This window comes from Arabidopsis lyrata, assembly GCF_000004255.2.
Source record: "Arabidopsis lyrata subsp. lyrata unplaced genomic scaffold ARALYscaffold_1, whole genome shotgun sequence".
Taxonomy (NCBI): domain Eukaryota; kingdom Viridiplantae; phylum Streptophyta; class Magnoliopsida; order Brassicales; family Brassicaceae; genus Arabidopsis; species Arabidopsis lyrata.
This window is the reverse complement of record NW_003302555.1, coordinates 976,433-994,823: the sequence shown is the minus strand read 5'-3', so window position 1 is coordinate 994,823 and position 18,391 is coordinate 976,433. Positions and strand designations below refer to the sequence as shown.

Below are 18,391 nucleotides of genomic sequence, written 5' to 3'. Positions count from 1 at the left end.
TTTGTTTAGTAAGTTTTGTTTGTATTTCGATGGTATTGTGGAATATTCCTCGGACAAAAAAAAAACGAAAGGATTATGTGACAACGGTAACAAAGAAAATACGGTAAGGTAAGGTAAGCCACGTGTACTCTCTAATTGGCTTGGTAGTTAAAATCATTCAAAAAGCCAAGATGGGGGTTATTAACCAAAAGCTGTCTTCTTCAGAGTTTTTACAAGTTTAAACTGGTAAGAAAGCTTTCACCCAGTGCGAGCGAAACGAGCTTGAATCCTCCTCTGGATTGTCCCACGACAAGACGGACAATCCATCATTCCTTCTTTCTCGTGAAGCTGATTGCATTTAATGCAAAGAACTTGGTGAGCACAAGGCAAGAATATCACACTCATCTCTTCGGACAAGCACATCACACATTCTCTTTCTCTTTTCACTTTCGTCATCCCAACATTCTCTCTTTTTGTTGCCTTTGACTCACTGCTGCCTTTCTTCAGTGCAATGATTCTCGAGTAGTCTGATTTAAGTTTCAGCTCTGAGATCTCTCTCTCAAGTCTCTTGATGTTATCTATGTAATATTTCACGTCAGTTTCTGCTTTCCCTTTGATCCGCTCTTCTTCCACTTTTCCAAGTGCTTCAAGTTCCTTTGTTTCTTTCTTTATCAATGATGCCTGAGCACTGAGTTTCCCTTTGGCTGTTCTTTCTTGCTTCAAAGCAGCCTGCAGAGGAATTTTCGTTAGATATCTCCATCAACTCCTGTAACTAAAAACAATCCTTTCTCAAACTTACAACATCGACCAAACCTAGATAAATAAGAAACATCAATTGCAATCAACAAACTCTTGATATTACTACACTTCATTACTAAAGCTACTTAAAACCACAAGGATGCAGTAGACTAAAATACACTTGATACTGACATTTTTTTCCCTTTAATTTCTCGCATTCCTTAGATATAGCAAATAGCAACGTACAAGGCGACATATATGTAGCCAAAAGAATGAAATCGTTACCAGAAATACGAATATGAAAGGAAGGGACGTTAGCAGATGAGACATATGGTGAAGTGCAGGTAGCTAACGATACACATCATAAGACAAGAAGACCTAACATATGTCTACAAAAGTGGCTAACCTCAATTTGATTCTGGCGATTTTTTGCTTTGGTAACTTCTTTCTGTAGCACTGCTGCCTTATCCCTTTGACCCTTGAGCTCTTCCTGCAACAGAATTTTTTGCCCTTCCCACGAGTGAGTATCCTTCAATGATCTTTGCCCTCTTTCTTTTGCTTCTCTACAGCTCTCAGCAGACTCAACAGCTTTTATCTTAGCAGCTTCCATCTCTTTCTTCAGTAAAGATTGTTCCAGCTCGAGCCTGCGAGCAGTATTGTGAGCTTTTTCCAACTGGCTGGTCGCATTCTTCAATGCAAAATCCATCTCAGACAGCCTTTTCCTAGTGTTTTCTTCCAATAACTGCTTCTCTTTTTTATACTGTTCTGCCTCTTCTCTCTCTTTCCTTAGTGCCTTAAGCTCTGGTTGGTCCTTAAGTAGTCTACCAGTTGCTTCTTTTACTTTCTGATTAGCCCAGTCAGTCCAGACCTGCATTTCATTCTGCAGATCATTCACTCGGGGAACTAGCTTTAGAATCAATTCATCTTTCTTATCACGGGGAACATATATACCCAGAGCTGCATCATATGGGATCCCAGCATAGTAATCTGGTGCTAGCTTTGCAGACAGAGATGCCTTTTCTTCAGACTTAGAACCAGACTTCTTTTCTGAAGCTGATGGTACCGAAGAATCAGACTTCTTTTCTGAAGCTGATGGTACCAAAGAATCAGACTTCTTTTCTGAAGCTGATGGTATCAGAGTTACAGACTCAGAACCAGACTTTTTTTTTGAAGCAGATTTTACCGACCTAGCAGGTAAGGCAGTTATATAGCCCTTTGCATCTACCATTACCACAGGTGAATCTAACTTACTGTTCTTTCTTACAAAACAGCCGCTATCCTCAGCTAATGAAAGTTTCACTCCAATCTCTGCTGTTATCTTCGGTGAAGAATTTTTTGCCACAAATTCAGAAGATGATTTGACTCTTTTCTCTAGAAGGAAGCTGCCAACTGATGCAAACTTTGCCGCCTTATATCCACTGCCTTTGCTGTAAGTCCTAATTTTTTCCACACATGATTTTTGCCGAAGCATAGCTATCTCTTTTTTAGTACGGCCTTTACGACAAGATACCATTTTTTCATCAGAGACTAGAGTAAACGATGTACTTCTCATGCCTTGACAAGAAACAGTGCTACCTGAGCATACTTCTTTTCCCGGTGTTGTTCCACTAGACTGAGTTTTTTTGGAGTTGGGTGAATTTGGGAAGTTTCCAAACTTGAGTGGCTCATTCCGATTGCCTTGAGGATTGGATTGTGGAGGCTTTGGGTTATCTGGGTCACTAGAGTTTGGAGGATTAGATTCAGCACCAAGAGATTCGGAATCAAATGATTTACTCGAACTCACCAATCCATCGCCTTCAACTTCAAAGGCTTGCAAGACATTCAAGTCGCACATCAAAAGCCTCCACATAGCTTCAACTGTTGATAGGGACGGCCTAACCTCCTTAACAAGACTTACCATTTCTACCAACGTATACGAAACAAGCTGTTGTAAATCCTCAAACACATAGTCTCTTGAACCAGCACCTTCGTTTCCAACCTTGAGAACACTCAAGGTGTTATTGACAATGTTTGACATAAGATTATTGCCTCCACAGTAGAGCCTACAGCCTGATATAGCTTTCAGAACTTCGTCATCGGTGTAGCCACAGTCAATAAGCTCCTTCATTGCATTAAGGAAGAGCGTGAGCAAATTTGATGACAACAATTCTTCAAGTTGACAGGCAAATGGGTCATCCCATTCGACAGATTCAGAGTCTTCAACTTGCAGCTGATTAGAAACTTCCCCAATCAATCCATTTCCGCTCAAATGGTTCTGAGGTTTCAACGAAGGTAACTCATATGGAGGGAATTCAGTGAGGGAAGCAGCATTTGGTTGAGAAGGATCAGCTAACTTTCTCTTGTTTTTCCTTCCTTTTTCCTGTGGTGACACTGTAAAGGCTTCTACTTTGTCAACATTGAGACCACAACCATTCATTTCTTCTTGCTTCTGAACCATACTCATCACCTTTTTCACCCATTACACATGAACATCTAAGTTAAGCACAGAAAAAAACCGTATAATAACATAGATACGAAATTGTTCATATGCAAAATCCATTAAAGTAACAAAGATGACTTCATCTCCTAGTTAAACGTGATTCAATCGCCCACTAATGCAATCCCAGAAACACGCCAAACAAAAAACTTTTTTTTTTTTTTGCGAGTAAACGTATAGAGATTCCTCAAATCTAAAGCGTACTACATTCTGATTGAGTGCTTAATCATCATGCAATTCAGAACCGTCACCGAATCGAAATAAAAGAAATCCAAATAATCGCACGATCATTCATTCAACCCAAAAACAATCACGAGTTTACCAAAATGGATTAAAAAGAAAAAGGCCGTAAACTGACCTTCAATGAAGACGATAACGGCTTAAGGAGAACGGCGCCGGAAGAAAAACAGCGGGAAATAAGATCGGTAGCGAGAAATAGAGAGTGAGAGAGCGAAGACGAGTATTGGTTTTGAGAGTGTGGAGAGAGCGAGAGAGACTGAAAGGGAAGAAGAGAGCCGGAGAAATTGGCCGTGAAACACTGTTTCGTGAATAAAAGAAGAAGAGGTTTGGTAATTGCTGTATCACTTGGATTCTCATGAGGGTACTTTAGTCAATTCACAAATATTCGTCTCCGACCCAAAAAGGGCAGCGAATCTTTTGGTTATTTTGTTTCTGCATCTGTAGATTAGATCCTTGACAAAACGCACTTTAGCTACAAAAATCGATACAGATTAATTGATGAATGAAAGAAGAAAGCTGTCTCCACAAGACATAACTCGATTAATCATAACCTGATGTATATAAGTACTCAAATTCGAGCAACAAGCCCACATGATCTAATACACGTTACAAGTCTCTGTTGAATCGGTGACAAAAACGGGATGGTTTCACTTTTTCCTCTTCGTGCGTCTTCTTTCAGCTTCATTCTCTGCTACCACAACGTGAAACTCTGATCCAAGCATGTCTTGTATGTCAATATTCTTTGAGTTACTGAGGTTAACAGTCTCTATGATTACTTCTAGAGTCACGGTGAAGCCTAGATTAGACAACACGCGTATCACATTCCCGATTCTGCATATGGTTTGTCGAGTCTCGGGTGGAATATGGTTTTGCTCTTTTCCTGTGGAGGAGGATGAGATCATCTCCTCATCTTTCTGATCATCTATCGCCATAGGATCTCTCACTTCAACATGTTCTCCAACCCATATGAAACCATTGCAGCCAATAATCAAATCAATCCCAAGACTTTCTACGTAATGAAAGTGATGTTTGCTTCTCTTGACCAAGTAAGGATCGACCTTCAGAAGTTGTCCCTTCTCGAGCTGTAGCGCGATTCATGGATTAATCAATGTTCAGAGGAAGAGACTAGCAAAAGGTATAACTACATGAGCATGTGACCAAATCAGAACCAACCTTGCCATACTTCTGGCTTCTGGCTTGTAACTGCAAGCTACCATCATGCTGAAAGTTGCGTACTTCAGCCTAAGAGTTTGAACAAATCAAAGAGGGAACCTTTTTTGGTCAGTTTGACTTATGTGTTCAAAGATAAAGAAGATATGTAAAGACTGGAACAATATTAATCACAGGACTTACACATACGACATCGTGCTCTACAAAGATATTCCGCATATTGAGTTCATCCACAGAGGTTCTTCGCCTCTGCCAACATCAAGAAACTTCTATATCAATGAAGTCGACATACAATGTGGAAGCCAAACAAGGTAAGCCAGCAAATATCTAAATGGCAAAATATCAAGACTCAAACTGTACCTGAATACCATCAGGCATGTTCATGGAAGAAAGCATCAGTACTCCATCCTGAGTAAAGTTGAGCTCCACTCTCCAACGTTTCTGAGCAACCTGAATAAGCAAATGTCCAATGTGATTGAAACCCTTATGTTAATCTCTCAATCCAATTTCAAAATCCAAAACACCAATTCAAAAAACTACCTCAATGACACGGCCTACAACAATATCACCAACCTCAGGCTTATACCTAAAACGTAGATCGTCAAAACCATCAGTTCTACTTAATCTCAGAGTAGAGAGTCAAAATCATTCACATTTCCTGGGAAACTAAACAAATTCGAAGATCAATCACAGACCTGGCTCGCAAGGTGCGTACATAGACAAGCTTATCAACACGCTCCACTACTCCACAGACCGTTGCCAGTAACTCACCATCGACCTCGGAAGTTCCGTGTCCCCTTGAATAAAAAAACCAATCGTGTTGACAAAAAAATTTCAATCCAGAACGGAGAAAGAGAAGAAATTTACTTGAGGAAGGCATCGTCATGATTGACGGGAATAGAGTCGGTGACGATAACAGAAGCGTCAGAGTTTGCCGTCGACGAAAGTGATTGAAGCCGCTCGATTGCTCTCTCAAACCTAACCTTCTGCGTCTGGCTCAACGGTAACTGTAGCTTTCTCAGCACCATCACAGACTTTCTCTTCCTCTCTATCTAGCTCCAGCAACACAACAATGGCGATGCAAAATGGGGGAAGAAGAGCAAAAACCTCGACGTTGAACGAATTTCTAGGGTTTTGGGTTATTCGTTGGACTAACAGATCCAACTTCTGGCCCATTTATAAACGTGAGGCCCATTTCTCTAATTAATCTGATAATTTGACGCCATAAAAAATATTAAAAAAAGAAACGAAATTAGACGTCTCTCCAGGCTCCAGCGACAACAAGCTTCAAGTCTTTTGTGATCTTCCTATTTCTGACGCAAATTCGTATCCTTCACTCTTCAAATTCATTCTTCCACGGATCAAACAAATTCTCTGAGAGTACCAATTGGTAAGATCTAAGCTTTACGCTATGAATTTCTTCAAATCCGTCTTCTCCGACGACCTAGATCCTCCCGGAACCGAATCCGAATCCGATTCACCAAAACACAGCGAAGAGAAAGAACATCCAGAGCAATCTGACCCTAACGACGACGGTGGATGGAGCTTCGGCGGTCTGATGAAAACTATAGCCACCAGATCCGAATCCGTGATTGAAACCTACCGACGAGATCTCGAAGAATTTGGTACAGGTTTGAAGAAGGAGATCGAAGTGGCTCAGGGATCGCTTGGTACTGTGGGACATGCCATTGATGAGCTCGGGAACACGGTGCTAAAAGGTACGGCTGAGATCATTGCTCAAGGTAAGGAAGCCATTTTAGCCGCTGGTAATGAATCTGATTCTTCTGATAACAATAGTAGTCAGAGTTTTGGTCGTCGTGATAGCTTCAGTTCGAAACCCTATAGTCGTTTCGATGCTCAGATTCGTGCTGTTCAAGGCGATCTCAACACTTACTGTGAAGAGCCTGAGGATTCTGCTGATTACCAAAAGTGGGAATCTGGGGTTTCTCTGGATGAAAAAGCTGAGGAGATGGAGAAATTGTTTGAGGAAAATGGTGATATGAAAGGAGTGTATAAAAGGGTTGTTCCGAGTATGGTTGATCATGAGACTTTCTGGTTTAGGTATTTCTACAAGGTTCACAAGCTCAAGCAAGCCGAGGATTTAAGGGCTAATCTTGTGAAACGAGCAATCTCTCTGGATGATGAAGAAGAATTGAGCTGGGATATTGATGATGAAGAGGAGAGCAGCGAGAAAGTTGTTGAAGCTACCAAAGAAGTTTCAAGATTGAAACTTGAAGGGAATGATGGTATGGGTAGTGGAGATGTGAGCGAAACTGTGAAAGATGAAGTGAAAAGTACAGATTCAGTGGCTAAAGTGAGCACACAAGAGGAAGTGAAAAGTGCAGATTCAGTGACTGAAGTGAGCAATGTTGGTTTGAAGACAGATACAGATTCTGAGGGAAAGAAGGAATCCGATGAGGAGGAAGTTCCAGAAGCAAAACCAGTTGTTGAAGCTGCATCTCCTGCGTCTGTTGAGGCTCCAACCCAAGATTTGGTCAAACCCAAATCTGACGAAGCTGCTCCATCCCAAGAATCAACTAAACCAGATGTGGCTGCTTCTTCATCAACTCAACAACCATCTGAAGAGGATTTGGGATGGGATGAGATCGAGGATATGAGTAGCATCGATGGTAAGGATACGAGGCGGTCTGGTGGTAGTCCAAACAGAGCTGAGCTGCGTAAACGTCTGAGTGCTGCAGAGGAAGATGAAGATTTAAGTTGGGACATTGAAGATGAAGAAGAAGAAGAATCATCATCATCCAAAGCTTAATGTTTAGTTTTAAAGTGGTGTGCTCTTTTTTATCTCTCTCCTTTTACTTGTTTCTATAAGTTTCTCCATTCTTCAGTTGTTTTTCTCTTCAACGTTTCTATTTTACATTGATATGAAAATATGTTTCTACATTTTACCTTGATTATCAAAATTAGGTCAATATAGTGCCAAGACAGGAATCTAATAGGTTGCTCACTCAATACATGGATAAATTTTAACACATTCTCTCTAATTCTTTTGAGTATTTCAATCAACTGACCCTGCGAATTCGGAGCTTTGATTGTTTCAAAATTGAAGGCAATATCTGTCCTTTGTGAAGAACCAAAATATACTGAGGCCCATTAGTGGTCTAATGGGCTTACAGGTCGGATAAAAAAGGATCCGGAAGGATTGAAGAGAAACCCTCGGGTGGAGTAAATTAACCCTCTCTTAAACCCCAATCACCATTTCAAGGCGAGAAAGCAAAAGTTTCCATCTTTCTCTTTCTGTGGCTCCGACCCAAATGGCTTCCGTTGCTCTTCGAAACTCTACCTCGAAACGCCTTGTTCCATTTTCTTCTCAGATCTATCTACGATGCGGAGGTTCCATCCCCTCGATCTCACATTTCGTCGGAGGTGATGATCGTTGTTCCCCAAGTTATGCGACCTCGTGGTGGAGATCGATGGCTACTTTCACCCGAACGTGAGTTTCTACGCTCTTCAGATCTTTCTCTCTTCTTATGGGTGATTGGAAATCTTAGTTTGCTTGGAATTGATTTGAGTTACTACTACTACTACTACTCTGCTTCTGTGGTGAAAGAGTGATGATCAGGGAAAAAAATTTGGTTTCTTAATTGGCTTATCACTTCAAATTTTGTTTATTTTTGCAGAAAACCTCATGTAAATGTTGGAACAATTGGACACGTTGATCATGGGAAGACCACTTTGACTGCTGCGATCACAAAGGTGGGATCTTGATTTGTAAAATTACTTTCAAAGTTACTGCGACGAGCCATAGAATTTTAAAAGCAGTGTTTCGATTTGTTTACAGGTGTTGGCTGAAGAAGGTAAAGCTAAGGCTGTTGCGTTTGATGAAATTGATAAAGCTCCTGAAGAGAAGAAGAGAGGAATTACTATTGCAACGGTCTGCTATTTGCTTGCTCTCTTATGTTTCCTTTGTTGATTAATATCCAACTGGTTTTTACTCTGGACAGTACTTGCTTCTGTAGGCTCATGTGGAGTACGAGACGGCGAAGCGTCATTATGCTCATGTGGATTGTCCTGGACACGCTGATTATGTTAAAGTAAGATATTATCTAATCATGATCTTGCCATACATTAATCGATTTAAAAACTCGAATCTCATACCTTCAGTTGCTGATTTTCAGAATATGATTACTGGAGCTGCACAAATGGATGGTGGAATTCTTGTGGTTTCCGCACCCGATGGACCAATGCCTCAAACTAAGGAGCATATTCTGCTTGCACGTCAGGTTTGCTCTGTTACAATCTGATTAGACAATTTAAGATACTTGAATGACTTAAGACTATTGGCTACAATCCACGATTTTCATGTCCCATAGGTCGGCGTTCCATCGCTTGTATGCTTCCTGAATAAAGTTGATGCTGTTGATGACCCAGAGTTGTTGGAGCTTGTAGAGATGGAACTGCGTGGTTTGTATAAAATTCTTATGTCTTGGAATTACAAATTCAGAATTATTCCTTATGAAGTCCAAGCTTTCTTACATCAACTGTTTTGTTTACCAGAACTTCTCAGCTTCTACAAGTTTCCTGGGGATGATATTCCCATCATTCGAGGATCTGCTCTGTCTGCATTGCAGGGTACAAACGAAGAAATTGGACGGAAAGCCATATTGAAGCTAATGGAAGCTGTAGATGAATATATACCTGACCCAGTTCGCGTGCTCGATAAACCTTTCCTCATGCCAATTGAAGATGTTTTCTCGATTCAGGTATAGCAATATACATCCTTGTGTTTTTTTTTTAAATTTCATTACTCAAATGGTTTTTGAAAAATTATAACCGATTTCTTTTTCTATGAAAGGGTCGTGGAACTGTTGCAACCGGCCGTATTGAACAGGGAACCATTAAAGTAGGTGAAGAAGTTGAGATATTAGGGTTAAGTACGGTGAGTTAGTACTGGCCGCTATTACAATTAAGCATTGTTCTTGAAAATTGTCTTAAGTCTCATTGCAAGATATAATTTCCAGGGACTTCCACTGAAATCCACGGTAACTGGTGTTGAGATGTTCAAGAAAATTTTGGATAATGGACAGGTAAAGGCAATCTGGAGAGATCTTTTTCACAGAAACTCTATAGGCATGTGAGATTGATATAATTTTCAAATATGTTAGGCTGGTGATAATGTAGGACTTTTGTTGCGTGGGCTAAAGAGAGAAGACATCCAGCGTGGAATGGTAAGCTCTAGATCTTTGTGTTGTAGAAGAGTGATAAGACCAATATTGCAAAACTAGCTTTACTGAATGTAACTTTGTGCTGTTTAGGTAATTGCTAAGCCTGGTTCTTGCAAGACTGCCAAGAAGTTTGAAGCGGAGATTTACGTGCTCACGAAGGATGAAGGTGGACGTCATACCGCTTTTTTCTCCAACTACAGGCCTCAGTTTTATCTGAGGACCGCTGATGTCACTGGAAAAGTAGAATTACCTGAAAATGTGAAGATGGTTATGCCCGGTGACAATGTTACTGCAGTTTTCGAGCTAATCCTCCCTGTCCCACTTGAGACCGGTTAGATTCACTGGCTTTCGATATCTTTATTAACCCACCAAGTTCGAGTTTCTTCAAGTTTCTTGAGTAATTCAAGTTGTTTCTATTTTGCGATTTTAACAGGTCAAAGATTTGCTCTAAGGGAAGGAGGTAGAACAGTTGGAGCTGGTGTGGTATCAAAAGTGATGAGCTAAGTCGCTATAGTAGATTCAAAAGTTCTTCAAAAAAGAAAAACACAATTGTTCTCAGTTTGTTCTCTAGTATCTAAAGATTCATCTCCATGAGATTTCTACTACTTTTGAGAGTTATATCAAATAACCGAGAGATTTGTGTTTTAAGAGAAAAGCTTCTCCAAATCTTTTTGGCTTTGCAACTTCTTTGGTTTGCGGTAGTTTAAAACTCTACAAAATCCCTTTATCAACAACCTAACATTCACAAATTAACTTTTAAGCAAGCCATCAATGGAGTTAGAAACTTGACTCCAAATCATCAGCATTTCAACAATTCAACCAAACCTAAGTGCAACCATGGCAATTACTGTGGCAGCTCTGAAGTAAACTTCCTTGATTCTTCTTTCCACTTTATTTGAGATTTCTTCTTCGTTGATTGTTTTCCTATTGAAATTAACAAGGGCTTCCCTGAGTCTACTCACCGACCACGAGAGCAATACCAAACTCAAACTCAGTGCACCTTCGAAGAATTTGTTTGCGCAAAAGGGTACCTGCCTGGAAGCAACATCACAAACCAGAAAGAAGAGCACAGCCATACCAGTTCCAGCAAAGCCAATTGAACACTGAGTCAAAAGCTCTAAGAGTTCTCCACGTGATTTCTTTAGAGATAGCATTGTGGTTTTTCTATGTTGTTCATTGCCTATCATCAGAGAGATAAGGCTCTCAAATGCATGGAGACAGTTTCTTTCGTAGAGGTCCTTTTCCTTATCTCTTATCTTCGGATTTTGTTTCTTTGGTGAAGGCTTAAGCCTAGTTTTCTCCGCACTATCATAAATCGAAAGGAATGTTCTTTAAGAAACGGGAAAGATCAAAGGAACAAAAAACTAGTTGATAATATTAGATAGTACCTCTTAAGAGGAGCAAGTGTAACTGCATCAGGCTTAACCGCGGATAGCTGCAAAGTGTCTATTAGTGCTTCACTGTTGAATCTGTAAAACGAGAGAGAGTAAAACCTTAATGTTAAACCCAAAAGGATGAGCAACATAGGTATGGATCAAAGTTGCAGTGAAGAATTAACTACCGCTGAAACTGCGGGACAAGCCGTGAGAGCTTTCTCCATCTTGTTGAGTTCCTTAACCTATGAAACTCAGCTGCCGTAGAGACGAAATCATTCAATTCAGCTCTGCTACTTAAGAACAGAATGTTACCATCCACCATGAGATCCAAAAGCGGCTTTGCAAATTCTTGATTCAAGTAAAAATAAGAAGAGGTCGCAAATGGTAGCTGAGAACTTGATCCCAAAGCCTCCAGACCCATCAATTCAGATAGCAGAGACAAATCGAATCCTCCTTCTTTGAGTTCTTCTGATCTAGACAAAAGGAACTCTAACACCTTCTGTTTTTTTGCATAATGCCCAGTGATCCCCAAGCTTAAACACACAGGGTCTGGTCCAGTTTCTGTAAACCACAGTTCATGTCAGTAGAAAAAAGGATTACAATTTGGAAAATTCAACTGCAAATTGATCAAAGTCACATACCATGAACATCCATGAGCCTATGCTTCATCATGGTTGAATCAAACTCCACAAAGTGGTTAGACTTACTCGAAGAAGAAAAAGGTTTCAATGGCTCCAAGAGTTGTGGTTTGAGGTTAAAGGAGCTTTCTGGTAATATGTCATGTTTTCTTCCTCCAGGATTCACCAGATAAGCCCGGCTCTTCTGAATCATTCATAGACATAAGAACCAAACAAGAGAAGAAGAAGCAGATAGAACCAGGACAAGAATTCAACGAGAGATTCTAAACCCAAGTGTTTTAAAACAGAGAAAGTAAAAAACTAACCTTGATGATTTCGTTGCTTCCTAGCTCTTGAAGGAGACTAAACCCAAGTGTTGAATAGCTATGAGAAGCCATTGAGAAAAACGTGGCTTCTTCTTTGTTCTCTTCTTCGTCACAAAACCATGGAAACAAATAAGAAAAAGCTTATCGTCAGCAATCTCACCTATATATGCGTCAGATATTATTAGATTTGTGTAAATCTTTTCTTTATTCTGTTTTGGCTGGTGACCAAAACACACATGAGGTTTTAAATATTTACTTTTTGAGGCCCTTATTAGTTATTACTTGAATTAGCAAGAACAGACCCAATCTTTTGAATAATTACATAAGTAAAGCTTTTGTTTGTTATATTCAAAATTAGCCCCAAAGATCATTAGGGTCTACTCGACATAGAGAAGTTCTAAAGTCCTCAAATCCCGCAAAGCTTTTTCAGCTTCTTTGTTGAATTGCGAGAGGAAGAAATCAGCAGAGAAAAAAAATGGTAAATTTGAATACTTTCTTCGTCTTTCCTGAACTTGAGTGTTGGCAATTGTTTTGTTTGACCTAGAAAAGTTTTCTTCTTTCTTCGTAATTATTCGTGGGTGTGTTTCTCTTTTAGCCAATGGTTCTAGGGTTCTTGGAGATTTCGGGTTTTTGGTTTCCGATGATGATTTAGGTTTTTGGTTTCCGATGATGATTTAGGGTTTCTCGTAATGGGTTTTGATTGTGTTTGTTCTCTGGTGCAGTTGTTCTTTTCTTACTTCAAGGATTTGGTTGGACAAGAAGTGACGGTTGAGCTGAAGAACGATTTAGCCATAAGAGGAACTCTTCACTCAGTTGATCAGTATCTGAATATCAAGCTCGAGAACACTAGGGTTGTTGACCAGGACAAATACCCTCACATGGTAAATTTTCTTTCTTTTAAGCGATTTCTCCCAAGAATTGGGAATTTAGGGTTTATTGGAGCAGCCCATGATTTTCTTGTTCACTTAGGCAATCTTTTCTTTGTTTTGTGTGCTTGAATTGTTCTTTAGTGGTTTATATTTCTGTTTGACATTATCTTGAGATAGATAACCACTGGACTTGATCTCACTCGCTAGTTTCTTGTTGTTTCGTATTGTAAAATATCACTTATGAACTGATGAATTCGAAAGCTTAATGCTTGGCTCTTGCAGATGTCTTTAAGCCATCACTCTTTCTTTTTTTCCCCACTTACATTTGCTCCAAGCTTGAAAAGCTTTAAGGTGATATTGATTAGATTTACAATCGCAAAGGGATGATTTGAAGTGATAAGTGGTTCTGATTGACATATTTGATTGAGATTGCTGCTTGTGTACTGCAATTTGTCAAGTTTACTCAGAATTACAATAGATTTGCAATATGTTTGCAGAACCAATTTCAATGCTTTTAGCTTTCATTTTGGTATTTCTTTGGCACTGTACTTATTTATCTTGTCACACTTTAAGAATCTTGTCAAATTGTACCGATTTCGCTAGAATCTTCCCGATGATGTTTTTAGCTTACATATTTGTGTGTGTTGTCTTGTGTAGCTTTCAGTGAGAAACTGTTTCATCAGAGGATCAGTGGTAAGGTACGTGCAGTTACCTAAAGACGGAGTTGATGTTGATTTGCTTCACGACGCCGCTAGAAGAGAAGCTAGGGGTGGCTGATTCTGAAAAGTCGTTGTATCTCCAAAACTTAAATACTTTTCATTTGGTGTAATGGCTTGATAATGAATGTTTTCCTGATGTAGAGCCTATGTTATGGCCATGAATCTTGTTTCCATTATCTTTACCAAAGGATCATCTAACTTTGTTCCTCATTCGATGAAAAGTTTATTTAAAACACATAGAAACTCCTTCATTCTTGTCATTACTTTAGTTTCCTCTTCCTTAGATGAAGCAAACAGAGGAAAAACATATAGACTCAGTAAGAAGGAACTGATATAAAGCAATATGAGTACTTGTCTGCATAGCAAAATGATCCTTAACTCTTGTCATTAATTTAGTTTCTTCTTACTTAGATGAAGCAAAGAGAGGAAAAACATATAGACTCATATAAAGCAATAGGAGTAATTGTCTGCATAGCTAGTGTAACGCTTCATAGGATTTGTATCCATGTACGGTCTGGTTTGCCAATAGGGGAAAGGACCAGCTGCAGCCATAGGAGGATATGCTGCAGCCATAGGCGGATATGGTGAAATGTGAACACCATTGAACATTGTGGCTCGAGGCATGGATTGGTATGGATAAATTGGACCACCACAAGGTCCACAACCACCATATGGTCCATACATCGCTCCCATCGAAAATGGGGGATAATGGCTTCTAGGGGCTGCGGATATGGGCCACCGGTTTAAAGGATTGGGTCCACCATGGTAGATCATCGATTTAGCGGTGTAACACGGCGGGTTAACATCATTTTTCTCACTTACCAAGTCCTTCTTTTTACCAACATCCTTCTCTTTCTTTGTACTTGAGTGTTGCCATGTGAGGATGCTCTTCTTCTTCTTATCCTTCTGATCTGTTTTTTCATGTGATCCTTTTTCCTCATTGGAATCTTTTTTCGGATTCTCACTCTCTGAAACTTTCTGTTTTTCTTTCACATCCTCTTCACGAGACTCTTCTGTTCATCAGAAAGGCAGAAACTTTAAGATTTGTGAAGATAAGTTAGAAATCTTCTGATAGGTTAAACCACTAACCTTCGGTTTTCTTCGAGTTCTTCTTCTTTATTGCTTTAACCTGACACTTTGAGCAGCAACCGTCGTTCATTTTTCAGATCACGTTCCTGCTGCTTTCAAAGAAACTTGAAGAATTTTTGGGTTTTACTTATAGAATCGGTTATGTAATTGCTAAAGATTATAAACCCTAAGCAATCCATATCTTATCCTATCTACACAAAATGAATAAAGATTATATCTTTATGCTCTTAAATCTTGAGGAAAATCTTCTTTCCATATATACAATGAACGTACTCTTTTGAATCCATAAAAGGCAGGTTTCATCACCTCGTATCAGAACGAATAATGATCACTGATTTGAGGAGATACAGTATTAAGCTTTGGATACAAGCAAAAGGCACAAGTGATGTTGCTATATCAGATATTGTGGAAGTCATTGATTTAATTGAATATTCTTATTGGAAATATGACAACACAGTAACATATACAAAGATCATAACTTGAGTTCTAAGCAGTAGCATTGATGGTTTCAAAAAGGGTACAACTGTACGGCTCCATCTCATACACAATCAGTTGCTGCAGCTGTTCTTCTGCTACAACAACGGTCTCTCCTTCGACAGAGAAAAACCCCGGGAAAGGAAGAGCTGTGTCGACCAATCGTCTCCATTTGCTTCCATCCGGAAGTGAAGGTAAGATTACACTCTCCGGATGATCACTTGCATTGAATCCGATGAACAGATCATTGCTCTTTGGCTCAGTTGGCTCAACCAGTGACGCAGTTTCCTCTTCCTCTGACTCTGATTTGATCTCCAATGCCAAAAACTTAGAAGTAGGATCTTCCCACTTTGGAGTTGTTTGGTCATTTGCATACCAAACAATATTTTCAGGTTTCAAAAAGTTTCTCCTCTGAAACACATCGCTTCTTCTTTCTCTTACTGAAGTCATGAAGGAGATGAATTGCGTGATCTGTGTACCGAAAGCCGAAGCTAGCAAGTTCCAATTAAAAGGTTTCCGTGATTCCAACAAAGGCGAGCCCTTTATCGAGATTCCACATTCATCTCCCATGTTAAGCACTGGAATTCCGAGTGATATGTACTGTATAAACAAGAAGTTGCGGATTTGCTTTAGCCTTCTTTGAAGAACAGCTGATTTATTTGTTGCTCCTTCTTCCCCACAATTCCAACTTAGCTCTGAAGCTAGCTCAGGGCCACTGAAACTGACTAAGTCAACAAGAGAGAGTCCTGAGTTTCTTGAAATGTAGTTGAAGGAGAAAGCCGGACCTCTTCCATCGGTAAATATGTCACCACTTCCACATATTCTTGTAGCCAGATCGCTAAGAACACCTCTTCCCCTCAGAAAATTTCTTACATTTCGACAATATCTTGTGTTGAGTTCTGCCCATTGCTTCCAATGCGGGAACCGTACTTCTTTTGGCATCATTTCAAGTGGATCCCAGCAATCAGAAATTAGTTTGGTTTCCGCAAGAAGTGGATCGAAAGTTATTGCTTCAACCAAGGGAGGACGAGAGAGCTGTTCACCGTGAACGCCTCTCAAGAGAGACGAAGCATTTATGAAACAAAAACCATCTACATGAAACTCGGTAACCCAATAACGCAAGCTCTCCAAAATCAACTGCTGAACAACAGGATAGTTACAGTTCAAGTAACTTTTATAATCTAGATCATTGGCCCTTCCCTTGTAATAATAGCAACTGTCATCAATTCCATGAAGAGCTCCAGAATCAGTGGTATGTGTAAAAACTACTTCCAAAAGTACCTCTATTCCCTGACTGTGCAATTTCTTCACCATCTCTTTCATTGAGTTAACCGCGGATTCAAGGCTATTGGAAGGTCCATATATGTCCATTGGTGAAAAGAAATGAAATGGAAAATAAGGACCTTTTTGCTCGGAGAACGAAAATATTGGCTCCAAGAGAACACCGTTGACTCCAAGGGTTTTCAGATGGCTAACTTTCTCAGCTACACCAGAAAAAGTCCCTGCTACGTTACTAGGCAACTTGCTGGATTTGTGTTGTGTAAAACCCTTCACATTCAACCGGTAAACAATAAGTTTCTCCAGAGGTATATTCGGAGACACATCTTCTCCCCAATCAAAAGAAGGGTTCTTAAATAAACTTCCAAGAAATTTCTGAGAGACAGATTTACCAATGACTGTGGCATATGGATCCAAAACAATTGGCTCAGCTTCAACATCGACATCTTCTTCCGAGTGAGCCGTCTCCTTGCAACGGTAGCCATATCTCACAAAATCCCATGTATTGTCAATTGAAGCATGCCAAACATCACCTGTTCGGTTGACATAAGGATCGAGATCAAGCTCTAAAGCAGGTTTATTGGTTGTGGTATCATCATACAAGCATAAAACCACGTTCGTTGAGTTTCTTGAAAAGAAGGCAAAATTCCAAGAGTCATCATCTGGCCCTGAAGAAAGGCCTAACGGCAATGGATGACCAGCAGTAAAACCAACCGGGATACAGAAGTCAGTGTCCCTGTGTGTCAGCATTTCTTGACCGTCCGGATCTCTTCCTGACACTAACTTCAAGTGAAATGATAGGTAGAAAGGCGATTCTTTCCCATCAAATTCTAGCCCTAGCATTAACTCAGACAAGGAGCTTTTCACAAATGGAGTTTCTGTTGTGTGGGTTTGTGAGTCTTGGGAAGAGTTTTCGAAATCCAGAGGCAAAAAACAGGAAGAATCAGACCTGTAGACACCCCAAACCATCACCAGTCTACTCTTGTCATCACCAGTTAGTTCCAAAGATGAGACATAAACCATAATGCTGTACTTTTCTCTCTTCTGTTCAACTTTAACTTTAACAAGAGCACCAGATTTTGTCCTGAATGAATATGATGTTACCTTCTTCAGGTCATCAACCTGAGCTCTTTTAGTAGACAATGCCTCTCTCAGCTCGATGGAAGTCTTCGAAGCACATATCTTACTCAACTGATAACTTTTTAACGCGCTAGTAACCAAATCCCCCATGAAACGTTTTCTTGTAAACATCAGTGTCTCTGATCCAAGTTTAATCTTGTTCTTACCAGTAAAAAACCTTGCAGAAGGAAACTTCCATGTTCTAGTGACGCCCTTATTAAGACAACAAGATCATATCCCAACTGATGGTGACCAAGCAGCCATTGTTTAGACAAAGCACCAAAAACTTTAGCAATCCAGGTGATGAATATCCCTGTTAAGAACACAGATCAAACCCCAAAGCTCTTTATTAAGATTGAATGATAGAAAACAGAAACCAAATCACTCAATGAATTTCACAAGCGAAACTATATCCCGATAAATAGAATCAACAAGAACAAGACGTCTCAGGATCAGGATAAATCGAAAGACTACGAAATAATAGAAAAAAAAAATAAGGAACACAAGAAAGCGTAAAGAAGAGACAAACGTCGTAAAAAAAGTCGAGCTTACTGTCGCATAAGCATCATCACCGCCATTGAAGCAAAAAACTGAGCTTTAAAATGGAGAATTTCACAATGATTGAAACAGAGATATCTAACACTACCCATCTGATGAATTGAGTGAGTGTCCATGAGTGTATGATTTGATTTTTATTTTGGATGAAACTGAAAGGTTTTGTCTGGTTCCTTCACGAAC

At 39.8% G+C, this 18,391-nt stretch overlaps 8 protein-coding genes and 1 long non-coding RNA gene across 12 annotated transcripts; 4 read left to right on the top strand and 5 right to left on the bottom strand.

Annotated features, from left to right (window-relative positions):
• Positions 1 to 109: 109 nt before the first annotated feature.
• LOC110225291 (putative E3 ubiquitin-protein ligase RF4) lies at positions 110 to 3,818 on the bottom strand. 2 transcript variants are annotated; one of them, XM_021014652.1, is made up of 3 exons: positions 3,552 to 3,818; positions 1,124 to 3,189; positions 110 to 708 (listed from the first exon to the last, which is right to left on the bottom strand). In XM_021014652.1, the coding sequence occupies exons 2-3, from the start codon at positions 3,158 to 3,160 to the stop codon at positions 238 to 240; spliced, it is 2,508 nt and encodes an 835-aa protein (XP_020870311.1). In that variant the 5' UTR covers positions 3,161 to 3,189; positions 3,552 to 3,818; the 3' UTR covers positions 110 to 237. The 2 variants fall into 2 exon arrangements, with proteins under 2 accessions (XP_020870311.1, XP_020870310.1); XM_021014651.1 differs by having other exon boundaries at positions 1,124 to 3,163.
• Positions 3,819 to 3,942: 124 nt separating this feature from the next.
• LOC9328221 (exosome complex component RRP4 homolog) lies at positions 3,943 to 5,713 on the bottom strand. The gene is made up of 7 exons (XM_021014663.1): positions 5,471 to 5,713; positions 5,299 to 5,400; positions 5,144 to 5,189; positions 4,964 to 5,053; positions 4,787 to 4,852; positions 4,607 to 4,675; positions 3,943 to 4,515 (listed from the first exon to the last, which is right to left on the bottom strand). Exons 1-7 carry the CDS (start codon positions 5,629 to 5,631, stop codon positions 4,081 to 4,083), a joined length of 969 nt encoding a protein of 322 aa, XP_020870322.1. The 5' UTR covers positions 5,632 to 5,713; the 3' UTR covers positions 3,943 to 4,080.
• A 138-nt stretch (positions 5,714 to 5,851) lies between these two features.
• LOC9328220 (BSD domain-containing protein 1) lies at positions 5,852 to 7,544 on the top strand. Its single transcript, XM_021014660.1, has one exon. It carries the CDS (start codon positions 6,015 to 6,017, stop codon positions 7,371 to 7,373), a length of 1,359 nt encoding a protein of 452 aa, XP_020870319.1. The 5' UTR covers positions 5,852 to 6,014; the 3' UTR covers positions 7,374 to 7,544.
• A 244-nt stretch (positions 7,545 to 7,788) lies between these two features.
• On the top strand, positions 7,789 to 10,452 carry LOC9325519 (elongation factor Tu, mitochondrial). Its single transcript, XM_002892111.2, has 12 exons — positions 7,789 to 8,054; positions 8,242 to 8,317; positions 8,403 to 8,495; positions 8,581 to 8,655; positions 8,740 to 8,844; positions 8,935 to 9,025; positions 9,119 to 9,324; positions 9,417 to 9,500; positions 9,583 to 9,648; positions 9,727 to 9,789; positions 9,877 to 10,117; positions 10,220 to 10,452. Exons 1-12 carry the CDS (start codon positions 7,876 to 7,878, stop codon positions 10,288 to 10,290), a joined length of 1,350 nt encoding a protein of 449 aa, XP_002892157.1. The 5' UTR covers positions 7,789 to 7,875; the 3' UTR covers positions 10,291 to 10,452.
• Positions 10,444 to 12,257, bottom strand: LOC9328219. Of its 2 annotated transcripts, none has more exons than XM_021014661.1 (5): positions 12,106 to 12,257; positions 11,804 to 11,981; positions 11,348 to 11,723; positions 11,175 to 11,255; positions 10,444 to 11,091 (listed from the first exon to the last, which is right to left on the bottom strand). In XM_021014661.1, the coding sequence occupies exons 1-5, from the start codon at positions 12,175 to 12,177 to the stop codon at positions 10,602 to 10,604; spliced, it is 1,197 nt and encodes a 398-aa protein (XP_020870320.1). In that variant the 5' UTR covers positions 12,178 to 12,257; the 3' UTR covers positions 10,444 to 10,601. The 2 variants fall into 2 exon arrangements, with proteins under 2 accessions (XP_020870320.1, XP_002889454.1); XM_002889408.2 differs by having other exon boundaries at positions 11,804 to 11,984; positions 12,106 to 12,255.
• Positions 12,258 to 12,328: 71 nt separating this feature from the next.
• Positions 12,329 to 13,939, top strand: LOC9325518 (sm-like protein LSM2). The gene is made up of 3 exons (XM_002892110.2): positions 12,329 to 12,583; positions 12,828 to 12,986; positions 13,632 to 13,939. Exons 1-3 carry the CDS (start codon positions 12,581 to 12,583, stop codon positions 13,749 to 13,751), a joined length of 282 nt encoding a protein of 93 aa, XP_002892156.1. The 5' UTR covers positions 12,329 to 12,580; the 3' UTR covers positions 13,752 to 13,939.
• Positions 13,940 to 14,004: 65 nt separating this feature from the next.
• LOC9325517 lies at positions 14,005 to 14,886 on the bottom strand. The gene is made up of 2 exons (XM_002889407.2): positions 14,783 to 14,886; positions 14,005 to 14,706 (listed from the first exon to the last, which is right to left on the bottom strand). Exons 1-2 carry the CDS (start codon positions 14,850 to 14,852, stop codon positions 14,135 to 14,137), a joined length of 642 nt encoding a protein of 213 aa, XP_002889453.1. The 5' UTR covers positions 14,853 to 14,886; the 3' UTR covers positions 14,005 to 14,134.
• Positions 14,683 to 15,014, top strand: LOC110225292. The gene is made up of 2 exons (XR_002329674.1): positions 14,683 to 14,768; positions 14,860 to 15,014. It is a non-coding gene; the product is annotated as an uncharacterized LOC110225292 (long non-coding RNA).
• A 171-nt stretch (positions 15,015 to 15,185) lies between these two features.
• On the bottom strand, positions 15,186 to 18,312 carry LOC9328218 (isoamylase 2, chloroplastic). 2 transcript variants are annotated; one of them, XM_021014649.1, is made up of 2 exons: positions 18,206 to 18,312; positions 15,186 to 17,966 (listed from the first exon to the last, which is right to left on the bottom strand). In XM_021014649.1, the coding sequence occupies exon 2, from the start codon at positions 17,783 to 17,785 to the stop codon at positions 15,269 to 15,271; it is 2,517 nt and encodes an 838-aa protein (XP_020870308.1). In that variant the 5' UTR covers positions 17,786 to 17,966; positions 18,206 to 18,312; the 3' UTR covers positions 15,186 to 15,268. The 2 variants fall into 2 exon arrangements, with proteins under 2 accessions (XP_020870308.1, XP_020870309.1); XM_021014650.1 differs by having other exon boundaries at positions 18,183 to 18,290.
• Between the last annotated feature and the right edge of the window lie 79 nt (positions 18,313 to 18,391).

What these genes read in the sequence shown, in the direction of transcription:
- LOC110225291 (XM_021014652.1), bottom strand. Translation starts at nt 3,160, where the DNA reads ATGAGTATGGTTCAGAAGCAAGAAGAAATGAATGGTTGTGGTCTCAAT. An exon ending in ATCGCCAGAATCAAATTGAG is followed by an intron (nt 709 to 1,123) that starts GTTAGCCACTTT and finishes ATTCCTCTGCAG; the next exon opens with GCTGCTTTGAAGCAAGAAAG.
- LOC9328221 (XM_021014663.1), bottom strand. Translation starts at nt 5,631, where the DNA reads ATGGTGCTGAGAAAGCTACAGTTACCGTTGAGCCAGACGCAGAAGGTT. An exon ending in GTACGCACCTTGCGAGCCAG is followed by an intron (nt 5,190 to 5,298) that starts GTCTGTGATTGA and finishes TCTACGTTTTAG; the next exon opens with GTATAAGCCTGAGGTTGGTG. An exon ending in GAAGCCAGAAGTATGGCAAG is followed by an intron (nt 4,516 to 4,606) that starts GTTGGTTCTGAT and finishes ATCGCGCTACAG; the next exon opens with CTCGAGAAGGGACAACTTCT.
- LOC9328220 (XM_021014660.1), top strand. Translation starts at nt 6,015, where the DNA reads ATGAATTTCTTCAAATCCGTCTTCTCCGACGACCTAGATCCTCCCGGA.
- LOC9325519 (XM_002892111.2), top strand. Translation starts at nt 7,876, where the DNA reads ATGGCTTCCGTTGCTCTTCGAAACTCTACCTCGAAACGCCTTGTTCCA. An exon ending in ATGGCTACTTTCACCCGAAC is followed by an intron (nt 8,055 to 8,241) that starts GTGAGTTTCTAC and finishes TTATTTTTGCAG; the next exon opens with AAAACCTCATGTAAATGTTG. An exon ending in GACACGCTGATTATGTTAAA is followed by an intron (nt 8,656 to 8,739) that starts GTAAGATATTAT and finishes GCTGATTTTCAG; the next exon opens with AATATGATTACTGGAGCTGC.
- LOC9328219 (XM_002889408.2), bottom strand. Translation starts at nt 12,177, where the DNA reads ATGGCTTCTCATAGCTATTCAACACTTGGGTTTAGTCTCCTTCAAGAG. An exon ending in CTTGTCCCGCAGTTTCAGCG is followed by an intron (nt 11,256 to 11,347) that starts GTAGTTAATTCT and finishes CTCGTTTTACAG; the next exon opens with ATTCAACAGTGAAGCACTAA. An exon ending in ACACTTGCTCCTCTTAAGAG is followed by an intron (nt 11,092 to 11,174) that starts GTACTATCTAAT and finishes GATTTATGATAG; the next exon opens with TGCGGAGAAAACTAGGCTTA.
- LOC9325518 (XM_002892110.2), top strand. An exon ending in AGGACAAATACCCTCACATG is followed by an intron (nt 12,987 to 13,631) that starts GTAAATTTTCTT and finishes TGTCTTGTGTAG; the next exon opens with CTTTCAGTGAGAAACTGTTT.
- LOC9325517 (XM_002889407.2), bottom strand. Translation starts at nt 14,852, where the DNA reads ATGAACGACGGTTGCTGCTCAAAGTGTCAGGTTAAAGCAATAAAGAAG. An exon ending in GAACTCGAAGAAAACCGAAG is followed by an intron (nt 14,707 to 14,782) that starts GTTAGTGGTTTA and finishes TCTGATGAACAG; the next exon opens with AAGAGTCTCGTGAAGAGGAT.
- LOC9328218 (XM_021014649.1), bottom strand. Translation starts at nt 17,785, where the DNA reads ATGTTTACAAGAAAACGTTTCATGGGGGATTTGGTTACTAGCGCGTTA.